Source organism: Grampus griseus (genome assembly GCF_964374135.1).
Source record: "Grampus griseus genome assembly, chromosome: 11".
Taxonomy (NCBI): domain Eukaryota; kingdom Metazoa; phylum Chordata; class Mammalia; order Artiodactyla; family Delphinidae; genus Grampus; species Grampus griseus.
This window is the reverse complement of record NC_139005.1, coordinates 21,410,085-21,428,822: the sequence shown is the minus strand read 5'-3', so window position 1 is coordinate 21,428,822 and position 18,738 is coordinate 21,410,085. Positions and strand designations below refer to the sequence as shown.

The 18,738-nt window shown below is 38.5% G+C and overlaps 1 protein-coding gene across 4 annotated transcripts in view; it reads left to right on the top strand.

Moving 5' to 3' along the window:
* Positions 1-18,738, top strand: part of ITPR2 (inositol 1,4,5-trisphosphate receptor type 2) — a gene marked incomplete at its 5' end in the record, with an annotated part of 524,405 nt that overhangs the window by 156,099 nt on the left and 349,568 nt on the right. For all 4 annotated transcript variants that reach the window (XM_082665011.1, XM_082665010.1, XM_082665012.1 and 1 more), the window contains 6 exons: positions 7,705-7,846; positions 9,909-10,070; positions 14,195-14,367; positions 15,275-15,394; positions 15,511-15,696; positions 17,060-17,311. In XM_082665011.1, coding sequence (XP_082521137.1) covers positions 7,705-7,846; positions 9,909-10,070; positions 14,195-14,367; positions 15,275-15,394; positions 15,511-15,696; positions 17,060-17,311 — 1,035 coding nt within the window. The remainder of the gene's footprint in view (positions 1-7,704; positions 7,847-9,908; positions 10,071-14,194; positions 14,368-15,274; positions 15,395-15,510; positions 15,697-17,059; positions 17,312-18,738) is intronic.

Below are 18,738 nucleotides of genomic sequence, written 5' to 3'. Positions count from 1 at the left end.
TGTACAGGGAGAAATTGAAATGTAGTGAACATTAAGAGATGTAGACTGATAAAAATAAAACTACCATACGACCCAGCAATCCCACTACTGGGCATATACCCTGAAAAAACCATAATTCAAAAAGAGTCATGTACCACAATGTTCATTGCAGCTCAATTAACAATAACCAGGACATGGAAGCAACCTATGTGTCCATTGACAGATGAATGGATAAAGAAGATGTGGCACATAAATACAATGGACTATTACTCAGGCCTAAAAAGAAATGAAATTGAGTTATTTGTAGCGAGGTGGATGGACCTAGAGTCTGTCATACAGAGTGAAGTAAGTCAGAAAAACAAAAACAAATAACATATGCTAACACATATAAATGAAATCTAAAAAAAAAAAAATAGTTCTGAAGAACATAAGGACAGGACAGGAGTAAAGACGCAGAAGTAGAAAATGGACTTGAGAATAAGTGGTGCTGGGAAAACTGGACAGGTACATGTAAAAGTATGAGATGAGATCACTCTCTAACACCATACACAAAAATAAACTCAAAATGGATTAAAGACCTAAATGTAAGGCCAGAAACTATCAAACTCCTAGAGGAAAACATATGCAGAATACTCTATGACATAAATCACAGCAAGATCCTTTTTGACCCTCCTCCTAGAGAAATGGAAATAAAAACAAAAATAAACAAATGGGACCTAATGAAACTTCAAAGCTTTTGCACAGCAAAAGAAGCCATAAACAAGACCAAAAGCCAACCCTCAGAATGGGAGAAAATATTTGGAAATGAAGCAACTGACAAAGGATTAATCTCCAAAATTTACAAGCAGCTCATTAACAAAAAAACAAACAACCCAATCCAAAAATGGGCAGAAGACCTAAATAGACATTTCTCCAAAGAAGATATACAGACTGCCAACAAACACATGAAAGAATGCTCAACATCATTAATCATTAGAGAAATGCAAATCAAAACTACAATGAGATATCATCTCACACCAGTCAGAATGGCCATCATCAAAAAGTCTGGAAACAATAAATGCTGGAGAGGGTGTGGAGAAAAGGGAACACTCTTGCACTGCTGGTGGGAATGTGAATTGGTTCAGCTACTATGGAGAACAGTATGGGGTGTCCTTAAAACCCTACAAATAGAACTACCATATGACCCAGCAATCCCACTACTGGGCATATACCCTGAGAAAACGATAATTCAAAAAGAGTCATGTACCAAAATGTTCATTGCAGCCCTGTTTACAATAGCCCGGAGATGGAAGCAACCTAAGTGTCCATCATCGGATGAATGGATAAAGAAGATGTGGCACATATATACAATGGAATATTACTCAGCCATAAAAAGAAACGAAATTCAGCTATTTGTAATGAGGTGGATAGACCTAGAGTCTGTCATACAGAGTGAAGTAAGTCAGAAAGAGAAAGACAAATACCATATGCTAACACATATTTATGGAATTTAAGAAAAAAAATGTCATGAAGAACGTAGGGGTAAGACAGGAATAAAGAAACAGACCTACTAGAGAATGGACTTGAGGATATGGGGAGGGGGAAGGGTAAGCTGTGACAAAGTGAGAGAGAGGCATGGACATATATACACTACCAAACGTAAGGTAGATAGCTAGTGGGAAGCAGCCGCATAGCATGGGGATATTGGCTCGGTGCTTTGTGACTGCCTGGAGGGGTGGAATAGGGAGGGTGGGAGGTAGGGAGACGCAAGAGGGAAGAGATATGGGAACATATATGTATAACTGATTCACTTTGTTATAAAGCAGAAACAAACAAAAAAGAAAATGGACTTGAGGACATGAGGAGGGGGAAGGGTAAGCTGGGGTGAAGTGAGAGAGTGGCATGGACGTATATACAGTACCAAATGTGAAATAGATAGCTAGTGGGAAGCAGCCAAATAACACAGAGAGATCAACTCGGTGCTTTGTGACCACCTAGAGGGGTGGGATAGGGAGGGTGGGAGGGGATGCAACAGGAAGGAGATATGGGGATATATGTATATGTATAGCTGATTCACTTTGTTACACAGCAGAAACTAACACACCATTGTAAAGCAATTATGCTCCAATAAAGATGCTAAAAAAAAAAAAAAAAGAAATGTAGTCTAAGTTAATAGTGAAAAAGAAAAGAATCTAAATTAAGAATTTAGTTTAGATCTCGAGCCGTGTCCCATGCAGAGTCTCTGCAGGCATCCCACCGCCGCCATATTAAAGTGCCGGTGCTGTCTTTTCACAATCTGAAGCACTGCATGCAAGGTCTCTGCACAAGGCCCCCTGTGAGCATGTGAAACTAGACAAAGCACAAAGGAAAATACATAAAAAGGAAGAACTACAATCCTGCAGCCTGTGGAACAAAAACCACATTCACAGAAAGAGAGACAAGATGAAAAGGCAGAGGGCTATGTACCAGATGAAGGAACAAGATAAAACCCCAGAAAAACAACTAAATGAAGTGGAGATAGCAACCTTCCAGAAAAAGAATTCAGAGCAACGATAGTGACGATGATCCAGTACCTCAGAAAAAGAATGGAGGCAGAGATCCAGAAGATGCAAGAAATGTTTAACAAAGATTTAGAAGAATTAAAGAACAAACAGAGATGAACAATACAGTAACTGGAATGAAAACTACACTAGAAGGAATCAGTAGCAGAATAACTGAGGCAGAAGAACGGATAAGTGACCTGGACGACAGAATGGTGGAATTCACTGCTGCGGAACAGAATAAAGAATGAAAAGAAATGAAGACAGCCTAAGAGACCTCTAGGACAACATTAAATGCAACAACATTCGCATTATAGGGGTCCCAGAAGGAGAAGAGAGAGAGAAAGGACCAGAGAAAATATTTGAAGAGATTGTAGTCGAAAACTTCCCTAACATGGGAAAGAAAGTAGCCACCCAATTCCAGGAAGCACAGAGACTCCCATACAGGATAAACCCAAGGAGAAACACACCGAGACACATAGTAATCAAATTGGCAAAAGTTAGAGACAAAGAAAAATTATTGAAAGCAGCAAGGGAAAAATGACAAATAACATACAAGGGAACTCTCATAAGGTTAACAGCTGATTTCTCAGCAGAAACTCTACAAGCCAGAAGGGAGTGGCATAATATACTTAACGTGATGAAAGGGAAAAACCTATTACCAAGATTACTCTACTGGGCAAGGATCTCATTCAGATTCATTGGAGAAATCAAAAGCTTTACAGACAAGCAAAAGCTAAGAGAATTCAGCACCACCAAACCAGCTCTACAAAAAATGCTAAAGGAACTTCTCTAAGTGGGAAACACAAGAGAAGAAAAGAACCTACAAAAACAAACCCAAAACAATTAAGAAAATGGTCATAGGAACATACATATGGATAATTACCTTAAATGTGAATGGATTAAATGCTCCAACCAAAAGACACAGGCATGCTGAATGGATACAAAAACAAGACCCATATATACATGCTGTCTACAAGAGACCCACTTCAGACCTAGGGACACATACCGACTGAAAGTGAGGGGATGGAAAAAGACATTCCGTGCAAAAGGAGATCAAAAGAAAGCAGGAGTAGCATTACTCATATCAGATAAAATAGACTTTAAAATAAAGACTGTTACAAGAGACAAGGAAGGATACTATGTAATTATCAAGGGATCAATGCAAGAAGATATAACTCTTATAAATATATATGCACCCAACATGGGAGCACCTCCATACATAAAGCAACTGCTAACAGCTATAAAAGAGGAAATCGACAGTAACACAATAATAGTGGGGGACTTTAACTTCTCACTTACACCAATGGACAGATCATGCAAAATGAAAATAAATAAGAAAACAGAAGCTTTAAATGACAAAAAGACCGGATAGATTTAATTGATATTTATAGGACATTCTTTCCAAAAACAGGAGATTACACTTTCTTCTCAAGTGCACACAGAACATTCTCCAGGATAGATCACATCTTGGGTCAGAAATCAAGTAAATTTAAGAAAATTCAAATCATATCAAACATCTTTTCTGAACACAACGCTATGAGATTAGAAATCAATTACAGGGAAAAAAATCTGTAAAAAACACAAACACATGGAGGCTAAAAAATACATTACTGAATAACCAAGAGATCGCTGAAGAAGTCAGAGAGGAAATCAAAAAATACCTAGAGACAAATGACAATGAAAGCATGAAGATCCAAAACCTATGGGATGCAGCAAAAGCAGTTGTAAGAGGGAAGTTTATAGCTATACAACCCTACCTCAAGAAACAAGAAAAATATCAAATAAACAATCTATCATTACACCTAAAGGAACTAGAGAAAGAAGAACAAACAAAACCCAATATTAGCAGAAGGAAATAAATCATAAAGATCAGAGAAGAAATAAATGAAATAGAAACAAAGAAAACAATAACAAAGATCAATAAAACTAAAAGCTAGTTCTTTGAGAAGGTAAACAAAATTGATAAACCATTAGCCAGACTCATCAAGAAAAAGAGGGAGGGGACTCAAATCAATAAAATTACAAATGCAAAAGGAGAAGTTACAACAGACACTGCAGAAATACAGAGCATCTTAAGAGACTATTACAAGCAACTCTATGCCAATAAAATGGACAACCTGGAAGAAATGGACAAATTCTTAGAAAGGTATAACCTTTCAAGACTGAATGAGGAAGAAATAGAAAATATGAACAGACCAATCAGAAGTAATGAAATTGAAACTGTGATTAAATCACCAGATGGCTTCACAGGTGAAGTCTATCAAACATTTAGAGAAGAGCTAACACCCATCCTTCTCAAACTCTTCCAAAAAATTGCAGAGGAAGGAACACTCCCAAAATCATTCTATGAGGCCATCATCACCCTCATACCAAAACCAGAAAAAGATACTACAAAAAAAGAAAATTACAGACCAATATCACTGATGCATATAGATGAAAAAATCCTCAACTAAATACTAGCAAACAGAATCCAACAACACATTAAAAGGATCATGCACCATGATCAACTGGGATTTATCCCAGGGATGCAAGGATTCTTCAATATACACAAATTAATCAATGTGATACACTATATTAACAAATTGAAGAATAAAAACCATATGATCATCACCTCAATAGATGCAGAAAAAGCTTTTGACGAAATTCAACACCCATTTATGATAAAATCTCTCCAGAGAGTGGGCATAGAGGGAACCTACCTCAACATAATAAAGGCCATATATGACAAACCCACAGCAAGCATCATTCTCCATGGTGAAAAACTGTAAGCATTTCCTCTAAGATCAGGAACAAGACAAGGATGTCCACTCTCACCACTGTTATTCAACATAGTTTTGGAAGTTCTAGCCACGGCAATCAGAGAAGAGAAAGAAACAAAAGGAATACAAATTGGAAAAGGAGTAATACTGTCACTTTACAGTTGACATGATACTATACATAGAGAATCCTAAAGATGCCACCAGAGAACTACTAGAGCTCATCAATGAATTTCGTCAAGTTGCAGGGTACAAAATTAATGCACAGAAACCTCTTGCATTCCTATACATTAATGATGAAAAATCTGAAATAGAAATATAGGAAACACTCCCATTTACCACTGTAACAAAAAGAATAAAATACCTAGGAGTAAACCTACCCAGGGAGACAAAAGAGCTGTATGTGGAAAAGTATAAGACACTACTGAAAGAAATTAAGGATGATACCAGCAGTTGGAGAGATATACCATGTTCTTGGATTGGAAGAATCATTATTTTGAAAATGACTATACTACCCAAAGCAATTTACAGATTCAATGCAATCCCTATCAAATTACCAATTGCATTTTTTACGGAACTTGAACAAATCATCATAAAATTTGTATGGAGACACAAAAGACTGCTAATAGCCAAAGCAGTCTTGAGGGAAAAAAACGGAGCTGGAGGAATCCGTCTCCCTGACTTCAGACTATACTACAAAGCTATAGTAATCAATACAATATGGTACTGGCACAAAAACAGAAACATAGATCGATGCAACAAGATAGAATGCCCAGAGATAAACCCACACACCTATGGTCAACTAATCTATGACAAAGGAGACAAGCATTTACAATGGAGAAAAGACAGCCTCTTCAATAAGTGGTGTTGGGAAAACTGGACAGGTACATGTAAAAGAATGAAATTAGAACACTCCCTAACACCATACACAAAAATGAACTCAAAATGGATTAGGACCTAAATGTAAGACTGGGCACTATAAAAGTCTTAGAGGAAAACATAGAACACTCTTTGAGATAAATCACAGCAAGACCTTTTTTGATCCACCTCCTATAGTAATGGAAATAAAAACAAAAATAAACAAATGGACCTAATGAAACTTCAAAGTTTTTTCACAGTAAAGAAAACCATAAATAAGACGAAAACACAGCCCTTAGAATGGGAGAAAATATTTGCAAATGAATCATTGGACAAGGGATTAATCTCCAAAATATATAAACAGCTCATGGAGCTCAATATTAAGATGACTAGCAACTCTATCAAAAAATGGGCAGAAGACCTAAATTGACATTTCTCCAAAGAAGACATACAGATGGCCAAGAAGCACATGAAAAGCTGCTCAACATCACTAATTATTAGAGAAATGCAAATCAAAACTACAATGAGGTATCACCTCACACCAGTTAAAATGGGCATCATCAGAAAATCTACAAACAACAAATGCTGGAGAGGGTGTGGAGAAAAGGGAACCCTCTTGCACTGTTGGTGGGAATATAAATCGATACAGCCACTATGGAGAACCATATTCAGGTTCCTTAAAGAACTAAAAATAGAATTACCGTATGACCCAGCCATCCCACTACTGGGCATATACACAGAAAAAACCATAATTCATAAAGACACATACACCCCAAAATGTTCATTGTAGCCCTATTTACAATAGCCAGGTCATGGAAGCAACGTAAATGCCCATCGACAGACGATTGGATAAAGAAGAAGTGGTACATATATACAATGGAATAAAAGCCATAAAAAGGAACGGAATTAGGTCATTTGTAGAGACGTGGATGGATCTAGAGGCTGTCATATAGCGTGAAATAAGTCAGAAAGAGAAAAACAAACCGTATATTAACGCATATATGTGGAACCTAGAAAAATGGTACAGATGAACCAGTTTGCAGGGCAGAAATAGAGACACAGATGTAGAGAACAGACGTATGGACACCAAGTGGGGAAAGCGGCGGGGGAGTGGGGGTGGTGGTTTGATGAATTGGGCAGTGGGGGTTGATATGTATAAACTGATGTGTATAAAATGGATGACTAATAAGAAAAATAAATAAATAAATAAATAATTTAAAAAAAGGAATTTAGTTTAGCTGTTCTCCCTTAAAGCAGAAATACTCTTCTTTGGTAATCAGTCATGGAAGAGCATCTGTGGATAGGTGAAATGCTCTCAACACATCTGTTTTTGGGACTCACAGGGTTTTATTTCATAGTTGTGTTTCCAGATATTTGATTAGAGGTGGAGGTGGGGTCGGGTTGGAGTAACTGAAAAAGGTATGCTCTTCATAAAGATTTAAGTAAATATTAACTGCATTAGGTATTTTGTTAATTAAATAATTATTATAAAATACTTTCACTTTCCTAGTATTTTAGTTCTTAGTGTTTATTTAAATACATTTCCAAAATTAAGCACACCATAATGTTTCCTTTTTGTTTTATGATAGGTTTGTGACCAAATTATTGGAAGACCTTATCTTCTTTGTTGCTGATGTACCTAACAATGGACAAGACGTTCTGGATGTGGTAATCACCAAGCCAAACCGAGAACGTCAGAAATTAATGAGGGAACAAAACATATTGGCACAGGTGAATGTTTCCATGTACTAATTTTTCATATTTTATCTTTTTGAATTATAGTATCAGGAAAGTTCTTGTATTCGTTATCTATTGATGTGTAACAAGTTACCCGAAAACTTAGTGTCGCAAAGCAGATACAGTTTCTGCAGATTAGGAATCTGGGGGTGGACAGTTCTTGCTCAGGGTGTTTCACAGGCTTCAATCAAGGTGCTGGCTGGACTGCAGTCACCTCGACGCTCAAATGGGAGAGGATTCACTTTCCAGCTCACTGGCATGGACCTCCGCACAGGGCTGCCTCAAGAGCTGGCAGTTTGCTTTCCTTAGAAGTGAGAGATCCAGGACAGAGCAAGAGAGGGCCTTCAGATGGAGGCCATAGTTTTCTTGTAACCTAATCTTAGAAGTAACATCTCATCATTTCTACCTTGTTTCTTAGTTAGAAGTGAGTCCATAAATCCAGCCCACAGTCAAGAAGACAGTATTCCATACGAGTATAATTCCAGGAGGCAGGGATCATTGGGGGCCATCTTGGAGACAGCCTATCACAGACCTTTAAAAACCTCCGTGGTCAGACTGTCTCCAGAAAATATGCTGTAATGCTTTTTTAAGTACAGTTTCCAGGGGAACTTGAAAGCTGCCATCTCCATTTGGTTCCTACTTTTTTCCCTTTCTTCCTTCGAAAAGTAGGGCAGTCTATTCATCAGCTCCCAAGTGCTCTATACGGTATTCTGGTTTTTTCCCTGAAAGTCTAGAGCTGCTTCTATGCTATGTCTTCCTGAAATTGTTCATAACATGCCAGTAAATTAATTTACTCCTTAATAATATGCACATTTGGACATGCCTACCTTCATGCATTCTTTTTATTCTGATAATTGTTATATAAAGTAATGGGCTTCTGCATTAATTGTGGACTGAAGGAAGATACTTAAATAAAATTTATGTTGTTGATATACATGTTCTTGTGGAGTTGGGAAAGGAAGACAGTAGACATATTGTCAATTAATATTCTATAGCTGATTGTCTGAGTAGATAAAATCAACATTTTTCTCAAAGAAAGTAAAGGTTGTAAATCTAATGAGAGAAAGCCTTTTCTGACATTAGCATTTCTTTTGTATAAAACATTTGATTTCAAGGACTTTTAGGACCTTGAATGATTTATTAATATTATTTCAACCAACATATGTCAAACATTTTACTTTAGTATTATAGATAATAAAATTCAAGGTTTAGTGAATATAGAATTACTGAAGAAACTTTAATTCATGTTATATTTCATGAACTACAAAGGATAATTCCATTCCGTTTCGCTTTCTTGTATGACTCCTCATATCTTTGCCTAGTTGCTCTTTCATAAACAATTTGCTTATCCTACCAGTTCATCTCCAGGTGATCCTACCTGCTGTCTTGCTGCCTAAAAGAATTATGTTCCTTAGTGATTTTTAAATACTTCCCACTGCTAATCTTCTTACAAGAAGAATCTGAGTCACTGGGTATCACTAGCTGCCCATATGGCTCCTTATTTATTTTGAATGCTTATGCATTCATTGATTTGGCCACATCTTTATGTATAGAAACAATAAACTAATTCTTTTATGAAGAGGTTTAAAAGCAATATTTGGAGGCAGTTTTTTGATGTCAGTTTCAGATGAAAAGTAAATATTTTCCTTATATTATTTTGATTCTAGAAAGTTATAGAAAATAATAGAATTATAAAGCCTATCGAAATCAAACTATATTTTAGTTCCATCTGAATATGTTCATGTAACTTGGTACAACCTAACATCTTTATATTTTTATTTTAATACAATAGAATTTCTAAACAAAATTAAGCATTTTATTTAAATATTTTTTTGTCATTCAATTTAGGGAATCCTCTTAGCAGTATTTTTCTGTCCGTTAATACGTTGGTCTTGTATCCTAAAAAAATCTTTTTTATTTTTTACTTTACATTAATTCTATTCAAATATTACAAAAGTGTTTTCCAGTCAGTGTAATAAACACACTGTTTATTGCAATGTTGCAAAACGTGCACCTCCATTCATCAGAATAAGTGGTTGTTTTTTTTTCCTGTTAGGTATTTGGGATTCTGAAAGCACCCTTTAAGGAGAAAGCCGGAGAAGGCTCAATGCTGAGACTTGAAGATCTGGGGGATCAAAGATATGCCCCCTACAAGTACATGCTGAGACTGTGCTACCGTGTGCTGAGACATTCACAGCAGGACTACCGGAAAAATCAGGTGGAGGGTGGCTCTCCTTTTTACCTCTGTTTAATATCTAAAGTATGGGCAAAGTTCTTTGGTTACTGTTCTAAGACATTTAAATAGGAACGGGAAATTCTGCTTTGCAATGCAATGTTTTATATCGGCAACACACAAAAATGACTTAAAATGTAATTGAGCTGACATATGTATTTATTCTTCCATGTAAAGTTAGAATTGTCAGGGGAGGATGTCTAAGTCCTTGTATGTGCATGGTATTAGCTCCTGCTGGGCAGGAGCCATGCTGGATATGTTATGTAAAGATGAATGAGACATTTTTTGGCATTTCCAGGAGCATGTGCAGTACCAAATCGCTGTGTGTAGGCCAAAGAATTCATTGTCTGGTGGAAAAGGTATGACATGTACAACTGAAACATAAGGTAGAGGCATAGAGGGGACAGGAGAGATAGGAGAGCATTGTGGGAATTCAGGAGAGAGAGGAGCTCAGCTGGGGGAACCCAGGAAGAGCACTTGGAGAAGAAGCATTTGGGTTGGATGAAAATCATTTTCAGAAATTGTATGGGAACAAGCATTTTAGTGAAGAGATATTTCTGAAAAGAGAATGATGGATCCTAGAAAGGGCACTTTCATCCCAAGACATTCCTAACTGTGGAGGACAGGGAACCCAGGTGTGTCCAGGGATATAGCTAAAAGTTCCCAACTGCAAGTGAAGTTTCTTTTAAGTCTCAGTTTTGTCTTAAAATATATATAATATTTTGCAATGTGCTCAATAATACACATTTGCTGAATATAACATTGCTTTCAGTTAATTATCGTTTGGTGTATTAGTGTCCCATGTTTCTCTTAGCCAGTTGGAGAGATGAGTACATAGTTTGTAAACTTCACTGATGAGTTTGGTCCATGGGGAAGGATGCTGTAAGAGAAAGCTGGGAAGGCAGGTAGGGCTGAGCCATGGAGGGGCTAGGTTGTCAGGCCTGGAGGCTGCAGGTTATTTGGGAATAGTTAGTAGTATTTACTGAGTGCTAACATTTTACCGGGTTCAGTTCTAAGCACTTTTCACAACATAACTTGGTTAATACTGGGTTAAGATGAAGAACTGAGGCACAGAGAGGTTAAATAAATTGCCAAAGAATACACAGTTTTGACTGGAGCCAGTATTCAAACCCAGGCTCCTAATAATCATAGTACTGCCTCGAAAGTAGTCTAAAAGTTATTTGGCAAGAAAAAAAAATTGCTTTTAAAAAAAGTGTGAAAGTACATTTTTTTTGAAATTCAGTTTAAAGATTAAGAAAAAGTCTAAAAAGAATATGGAAAACAGATTAACCAGAAGATAAATAATTTGACAAGGACAAGAGTGAGGAAGCAGATAATATAAACAGATTCTTAAATGCTTTTTAATATAATCCTAGTTATAAACATTTTTCCTCCTAATTGAAAATGCTTGTCATTGGAATTATTTTTCCCAACTTCATTGCATTCCTTTAAGATGGCAAGGTAATGTAGGTAAAGTTATGTTGTTTTATTGGAAGGAAAATTAAGTTCCAGAACGTCAAACGACAGCACTCAGAGAGTCAGCTTCCGAGAAGCCCCAGATACCAGGGCCATTTTATTCAGCGGAGGTCAGGGATGGTGGTGGGACTGGCGGTCACTCTGTGGCCTCATTTCCCTTCTCGGGCCTAGAAAGATCTACTTTGCTAGACAGGCCTGCACTCCACACTACATGCAGTAGTCTATGAGAGAGATTGAATTAACTGAAAAAATCAATAGGTCTACAGGGTTTACCTGGTACCCTCAGAACCATGGGACCCCCTAATGTGTGTGTCCTCCGTTACACTCAGTCTTTGGGAGGGTCCTGTGGACCCGCTTTCCATAGCACTGCCCTGTGCTTCAGCACCGGATATCCTTGGTTTGGCTGTTCTGCTAGTACCTAGTAGATTGTCCAGGCAGCATGTCTCAACTGGTGTCTTTTCCCAGTCCTTCGAGGTCTGGCACAAAGTTCTTTCTCACTCCTCCCTGTCTAAGCTGGGGACTCCCATGCCTGGTGTCCTGAGGAGTGACTTCCCTGGTGGTGCAGTGGTTAAGAATCCACCTGCCAATGCAGGGGACACGGGTTTGAGACCTGGTCCAGGAAGATCCCACATGCCGCGGAGCAACTAAGCCTGTGAGCCACAACTACTGAGCCTGCGCTCTAGAGCCCGTGAGCCACAACTACTGAGCCCACATGCCGCAAGTACTGAAGCCCGCATGCCTAGAGCCCACGCTCCGCAACAAGAGAAGCCACCGCAATGAGAAGCCCACGCACTGCAATGAAGAGCTCACTGCAACTAGAGAAAGCCTGTGTGCAACAACGAGACCCAATGGAGCCAAAAATAAATAATAATAATAATAAAAATAAAGCATGAGCAGAAAGACTTTCTACTTTCTTCATAATTCCTTCTTCTCCTTTATCCTCACCTATATTTTATAGAGTCCTAATAGGGAATTCTTTTGTGATTTAGTACTAACCCAAGTCTTTCATGTTGAATTTCTGTTTATTGTTATTTATAGAATTTGGAGACACCTCTAATTTCGTTTGATTATTTACTGACATCTTGATCTATTTATCAAACATCTGGAGGTTTGCCTTATATCGGGGTCTGATTACCATAGTCGTACGAGTGTATAAATTAATACATATCTTTAAAATGATACACTAATAGAAGACATTTACTTTACTTAACTGGTACCCAATATACAAAACCATGATTTTGAAAAAGGCCACAGAATTGCTGCGTAGAATATAATGAGATTTGTGTAACCAGTAGCATTTTCAAGGAACAGGTAGGTTCCAGTAAATCTTAAGGCAAAAGCACTTTCTAATCAATACATTTTCCCATCATAGAAAAAATCCCCAAGGAGAACCTCCAAGAAATTGAAGTGAAAACTTTGGGTTGTGGACGGGGTTAAGCTTACCAGTGCTGTGGTTGGCTGAGACGTGGCTCGGAAGAGAGGCGAGGTGGTGGGAAGAAGGAGCAGATGGAACCATGCATGAGGGAAGCTCGCCAGTGGCTTTCTCTTGCTCTAAGAATGAATGTTTCTGTGTTCACCGTGGCTCGCAAGGGCCTCACCTGCCACGTCAGCTCTTGCTTTCTGCTCACTCACTGTACTCCAGCCACAATGGCCACCTTGTGTTTACAGAACTCCGAAGACTGGGTTCCGCCATTATAGAGCCTTCCACTTGGTACTCCCACTGCTCGATGGCTTCTCTCCCCACGGCTGCCTCCTTTTTTTTTTTATCATTTCCATCACTTCTATCATAGGGCAAATGTCCCCTCTTCAAGAGTCTACCCCATCTCAAGTTGTCACCTTTTCCCATCCCTCTGTTTGTTTCATTTCACTTCTCAACATGTAAAATGATCCTATTTACTACCTCATTGACTGCCCCTTCTCACTAGGATGTAAGCTCTATGGGAGCTTATCTGTCTTACTGCCGCATCCCTAGTCTTGCAAACTACCTGGAATGGCTTTTCAGAAATATGTCTTGGATGAATGGATCTGATCAATAAAGTGATCAATCACATTATCTTGTTGGATGCTTTTTAAAGACAAAAAGTGCTGTGAAATTTTATCATTATTTTAAAGAGATTTAATAGGTCATTGTGGTATATGTACAAAAAGGAAATCAGCTAAGTTCACCTGGGATCATCATGTAATGGTATAGAGCTCATGCTTCATGAACCAAATGTCAAAGAATCATTTTTGTTTCTATAATTATGCCAGAATCCTAGGTTATAGCTCCTAGTGAGTGTTCGAAGAAAGGCGTCTGTTATACTGGTGAAATCATTTCTTAACATGTCATAAAAAATTGTCATTTTAACTCAGTTTATTTTTGTTTTTCTCACTTGTAAGAGTGTAAGCACCCGTATGAAAAATTATTACTAGGCACGTAATTTTCTGTTATAATTTGAATGAGGTATATGCGAATAGATTTCCATTTCCTTCCTCAGATATCCTATTTACTAAAGAATTATTTGCTCTTCTTTAACAATAATTTTTAGCGAGTTTTCTGTTATGAATAAATTAATCAATGTTGCTGACCCTAATAGAACCTGTTATTTTTGAGCTCTTTGTCAGTGCGTTCTGACAGTCTTTCTCCTTTGTAGGAATATATTGCTAAGAATTTCTGTGTCATGCAATCCCAGATTGGCTATGATATTTTGGCAGAAGATACCATCACAGCTTTGTTGCACAACAACAGAAAACTACTAGAGAAACACATCACAGCAAAAGAAATAGAAACATTTGTTAGTTTACTCAGGAGAAATCGGGAGCCAAGGTTTGAAGTGGTTCATGCAGTATTCTTTTCTTGTGGGGACTGTGGCTTTTTGCTTTATTTTTAGAACTTTTTTAAAGTTCGAATTGTTTCATGGACAAAACAGTGTTGGGCTTATTGCTATAATAATTATGTACCATAAACAGTTATTATAGGAGATCAAAACCCTTTATAGACATATTTAAGTGTAATTGATTTTCACTCTGATAACTTGTGTTTTTATAGTACCCCATAGTTTTTCAAAATATATTCATATTTCATTCAATTCAATACATTGCCTCATTTAAACCCTTGCACATTCTCATGAAGTACACTGGTCGTATAATATTATCCACATTTTAGAGATGAGAAAATAGAAGCCTAGAGACCAACTAGGAACAGAATTTAGAGTTTCTGACTCTGCGCCAAGTACCCTGTCTCTTATACCATGCTGCCTTATCTGGGAGAAATGAATGCAGAAATGTCAAGCAGATTGACAAAATTTTCTTACTTAGCAAGCAAATAAGTGTTAGAAGGTAGAATTGGGCCTCAGACTTGACCAGGCCATATTCATGTTGATTAAGTATGTGCTGTATGTCTGTTTTACTCAGTACAACATTAGCCTTGATCTGGCTTTGTTTTGATGTTGTAAATATAACAAGTCACAGTGCTGTGGGATGACTATCACCAAATAAATAAAAGCAAACATATCATTTTTGGAAACAAGATTTGTCCTAAATACAAATAATTGGATATTTAATTTGTTTCTAATGGTGCGGTAGATACGCAACACATTAGAAAAATGTTGCATGGAAATAATATTAAAAATATATCTAGAAAGTCAGTTTCATTATATCTCAAAGTATATTTGGGGGTATGATTTTATAAGATGCTTTTTGTTAATGATCAATTTAATTTTTTCTCTTGTCAGGTTTTTGGATTATTTATCAGATCTCTGTGTGTCTAATACCACGGCTATACCTGTAACTCAAGAACTCATCTGCAAATTTATGCTGAGCCCAGGCAATGCAGATATTCTCATTCAAACTAAGTAAGCCCAGAGGATGGAGACATCCTATCCTGTTCATTATTTGTAAGCAGTACAGTTCCTTATCATGTTTCTGAATGAGCTTGTTCATAGATTTTGTGTGTGTTATTTATTTCAAGGCTGGTCTCAATGCAAGGAGACAACCCCATGGAGAGCGCCATCCTTTCAGATGACATTGATGAGGAAGAAGTTTGGCTCTACTGGATTGACAGCAACAAGGAACCTCACGGCAAAGCTATCAGGCACCTTGCTCAGGAAGCCAAAGAAGGCACCAAGGCTGATTTAGAAGTTCTTACCTACTACAGGTTAAGTGTTGTAGAGAATGGTAGTTCTTAGTCTCACATATTCATTGAGAGATGATTCTCTGACATCTATAAAAGTTCGGTATCTATGAAGAAGAAATTTAAGAAGTTGTGTCAGAAGTAGGGTAGCTGAAATATTTAGTATTATTTAAAATATTCACAGTAAATGTAAACATCTGTGTTTTCCACATATACCACTTGCAATTTTCTAGTTTTCCACTAGTTTGGAACTGTTGTGCAGCAAAGGATTTTCTCCTCTTGTTGACTGGTGTGGGTGCAGGTGAGAGACATGTTGGGACCTAGGTAATCGAGTTGAGAGGGAGGTGAAATTGGGGTTGGGGAAGCTGATCCGGTTATAGGGGTGGCCTCAGAGAAAGTTAGCTGGTAATTATGTATATACCACTTGTGATTATGTGGAGACCTAGGGCTTCAGAGAAACTGGTGTCTTTAGCTGTGAAAGTTCAGCGGGGGCATATGGCAGTCGAAATTTCAATGGTAGTTGCTGGTGGTCAGTATATTGGGAGCAAGAAACTAGCTGGCATTTTTGAGTCTAAGGCTTGGAAACCCAAGGCAGAAGCCCTTGGGCAATTTTGGGCCCAAAAGACAGGAATCTGAGAAATGCAGAGAATTCACTGTGTTCCCTGGGTTCTGTAGCTACAGCTACAAAGCCAAAGGCTACTTTCTGGATCTCGGAGGCTGATGAATCCAAGTGTACTGATGCCTTTGGATTGATCACATTTGGTTTGGGAACTGAGTGAGTCTACCCTTGGAGTGTAGATACCAGAGCCTGGAGCTGAGTGAGCCTGGGAAAGGCAGAGGAACATTGTTTCATGTGAGCTGTTGTCCATAGCCTACAGGCTTAGTGTATTTGCAGACCTAGGAAACCGAGAACTGAGAGCCTAATGACACTCTCCACCAGATATATGTTGCTGGAACAAGTAAGAGAAGTTGCAACTGAATGGGCATAGAGGTGATTTCATCTGTGTGTTGTCATTTTTTTTTTTTTTTGCGGTATGCGGGCCTCTCACTGCTGTGGCCCCTCCCGTCACGGAGCACAGGCTCCGGACGCACAGGCTCAGTGGCCATGGCTCACGGGCCCAGCCTCTCCGTGGCACATGGGATCCTCCCGGACTGGAGCACAAACCCATGTCCCCTGCATCGGCAGGCGGACCCCCAACCACTGCGCCACCAGGGAAGCCCTGTGTGTTGTCATTTGATCACTTAACCTACTACCAGAAGAGTTTTACACCAGTTATCACCTACACTGGGAAATATTGGAATCATAAAAGTAGATGCTGATTGATACTAATATTTATGAATTTTATCCAGATAAGACAAATAATGTAATATGTTTAATATTTTTAAGGTACCAGCTAAATCTCTTTGCAAGGATGTGCTTGGATCGCCAGTATCTGGCCATAAACCAGATTTCTACGCAGCTCTCTGTTGATTTGATCCTGCGGTGTATGTCAGACGAGAGCCTGCCCTTTGACCTCCGAGCATCCTTTTGTCGCCTTATGCTGCACATGCATGTTGACCGGGATCCCCAGGAGTCTGTGGTGCCTGTTCGCTATGCCAGGCTCTGGACAGAAATCCCCACAAAGATCACGATTCATGAGTATGTTTGGAAAATTTTCTTTTTTTAAAAAAATTTTTAAATTTTATTTATTTTTTTATACAGCAGGTTCTTATTAGTCATCAGTTGTATCCACATCAGTGTATACGTGTCAGTCCCAATCACCCAATTCAGCACACCACCGTCCCCACCCCCCCGCGGTTTTCCCCCCTTGGTGTCCATACGTTTGTCCTCTACATCTGTGTCTCAACTTCTGCCCTGCAAACCGGTTCATGTGTACCATTTTTCTAGGTTCCACATAATGCGTTAATATATGATACTTGTTTTTTTCTTTCTGGCTTACTTCACTCTGTATGTCAGTCTCTAGATCCATCCACGTCTCAACAAATGACCCAATTTCGTTCCTTTTTATGGCTGAGTAATATTCCATTGTATATATGTACCACATCTTCTTTATCCATTCGTCTGTCAATGGGCATTTAGGTTGCTTCCATGACCTGCCTATTGTAAATAGTGCTGCAGTGAACATTGGGGTGCATGTGTCTTTTTGAATTATGGTTTTCTCTGGGTATATGCTCAGTAGTGGGATTGCTGGGTCATATGGTAAATCTATTTTTAGTTCTTTAAGTAACCTCCATACTGTTCTCCATAGTGGCTGTAACAATTTACATTCCCACCAACAGTGCAAGAGGGTTCCCTTTTCTCCACACCCCCTCCAGCATTTGTTGTTTGTAGATTTTCTGATGATGCCCATTCTAACTGGTGTGAGGTGATACCTCATTGTAGTTTTTTTTCTTTTCTTTTTTTTTTTTTTTTTCGGTATGCGGGCCTCTCACTGTTGTGGTCTCTACCGTTGCGGAGCACAGGCTCCGGACGCGCAGGCTCAGCGGCCATGGCTCACGGGCCCAGCCGCTCCGCGGCACGTGGGATCCTCCCGGACCGGGGCACGAACCCGTGTCCCCTGCATCGGCAGGCGGACTCTCAACCACTGCGCCACCAGGGAAGCCCTCATTGTAGTTTTGATTTGCATTTCTCTAATAATTAGTGATGTTGAGCAGCTTTTCATGTGCTTCTTGGCCATCTGTATGTCTTCTTTGGAGAAATGTCAATTTAGGTCTTCTGCCCATTTTTGGATTGGGTTTTTTTTTTAATATTGAGCTGCATGAGCTGTTTATATATTTTGGAAATTAATCCTTTGTCTGTTGATTCGTTTGCAAATATTCTCTCCCATTCTGAGGGTTGTCTTTTGGTCTTGTTTATGGTTTCCTTTGCTGTGCAAAAGCTTTGAAGTTTCATTAGGTCCCATTTGTTTAGTTTTATTTCCATTACTCTAGGAGGTGGATCAAAAAAGATCTTGCTGTGATTTATGGCAAAGAGTGTTCTTCCTATGTTTTCCTCTAAGAGTTTTATAGTGTCCGGTCTTACATTTAGGTCTGTAATCCATTTTGAGTTTAATTTTGTGTATGGTG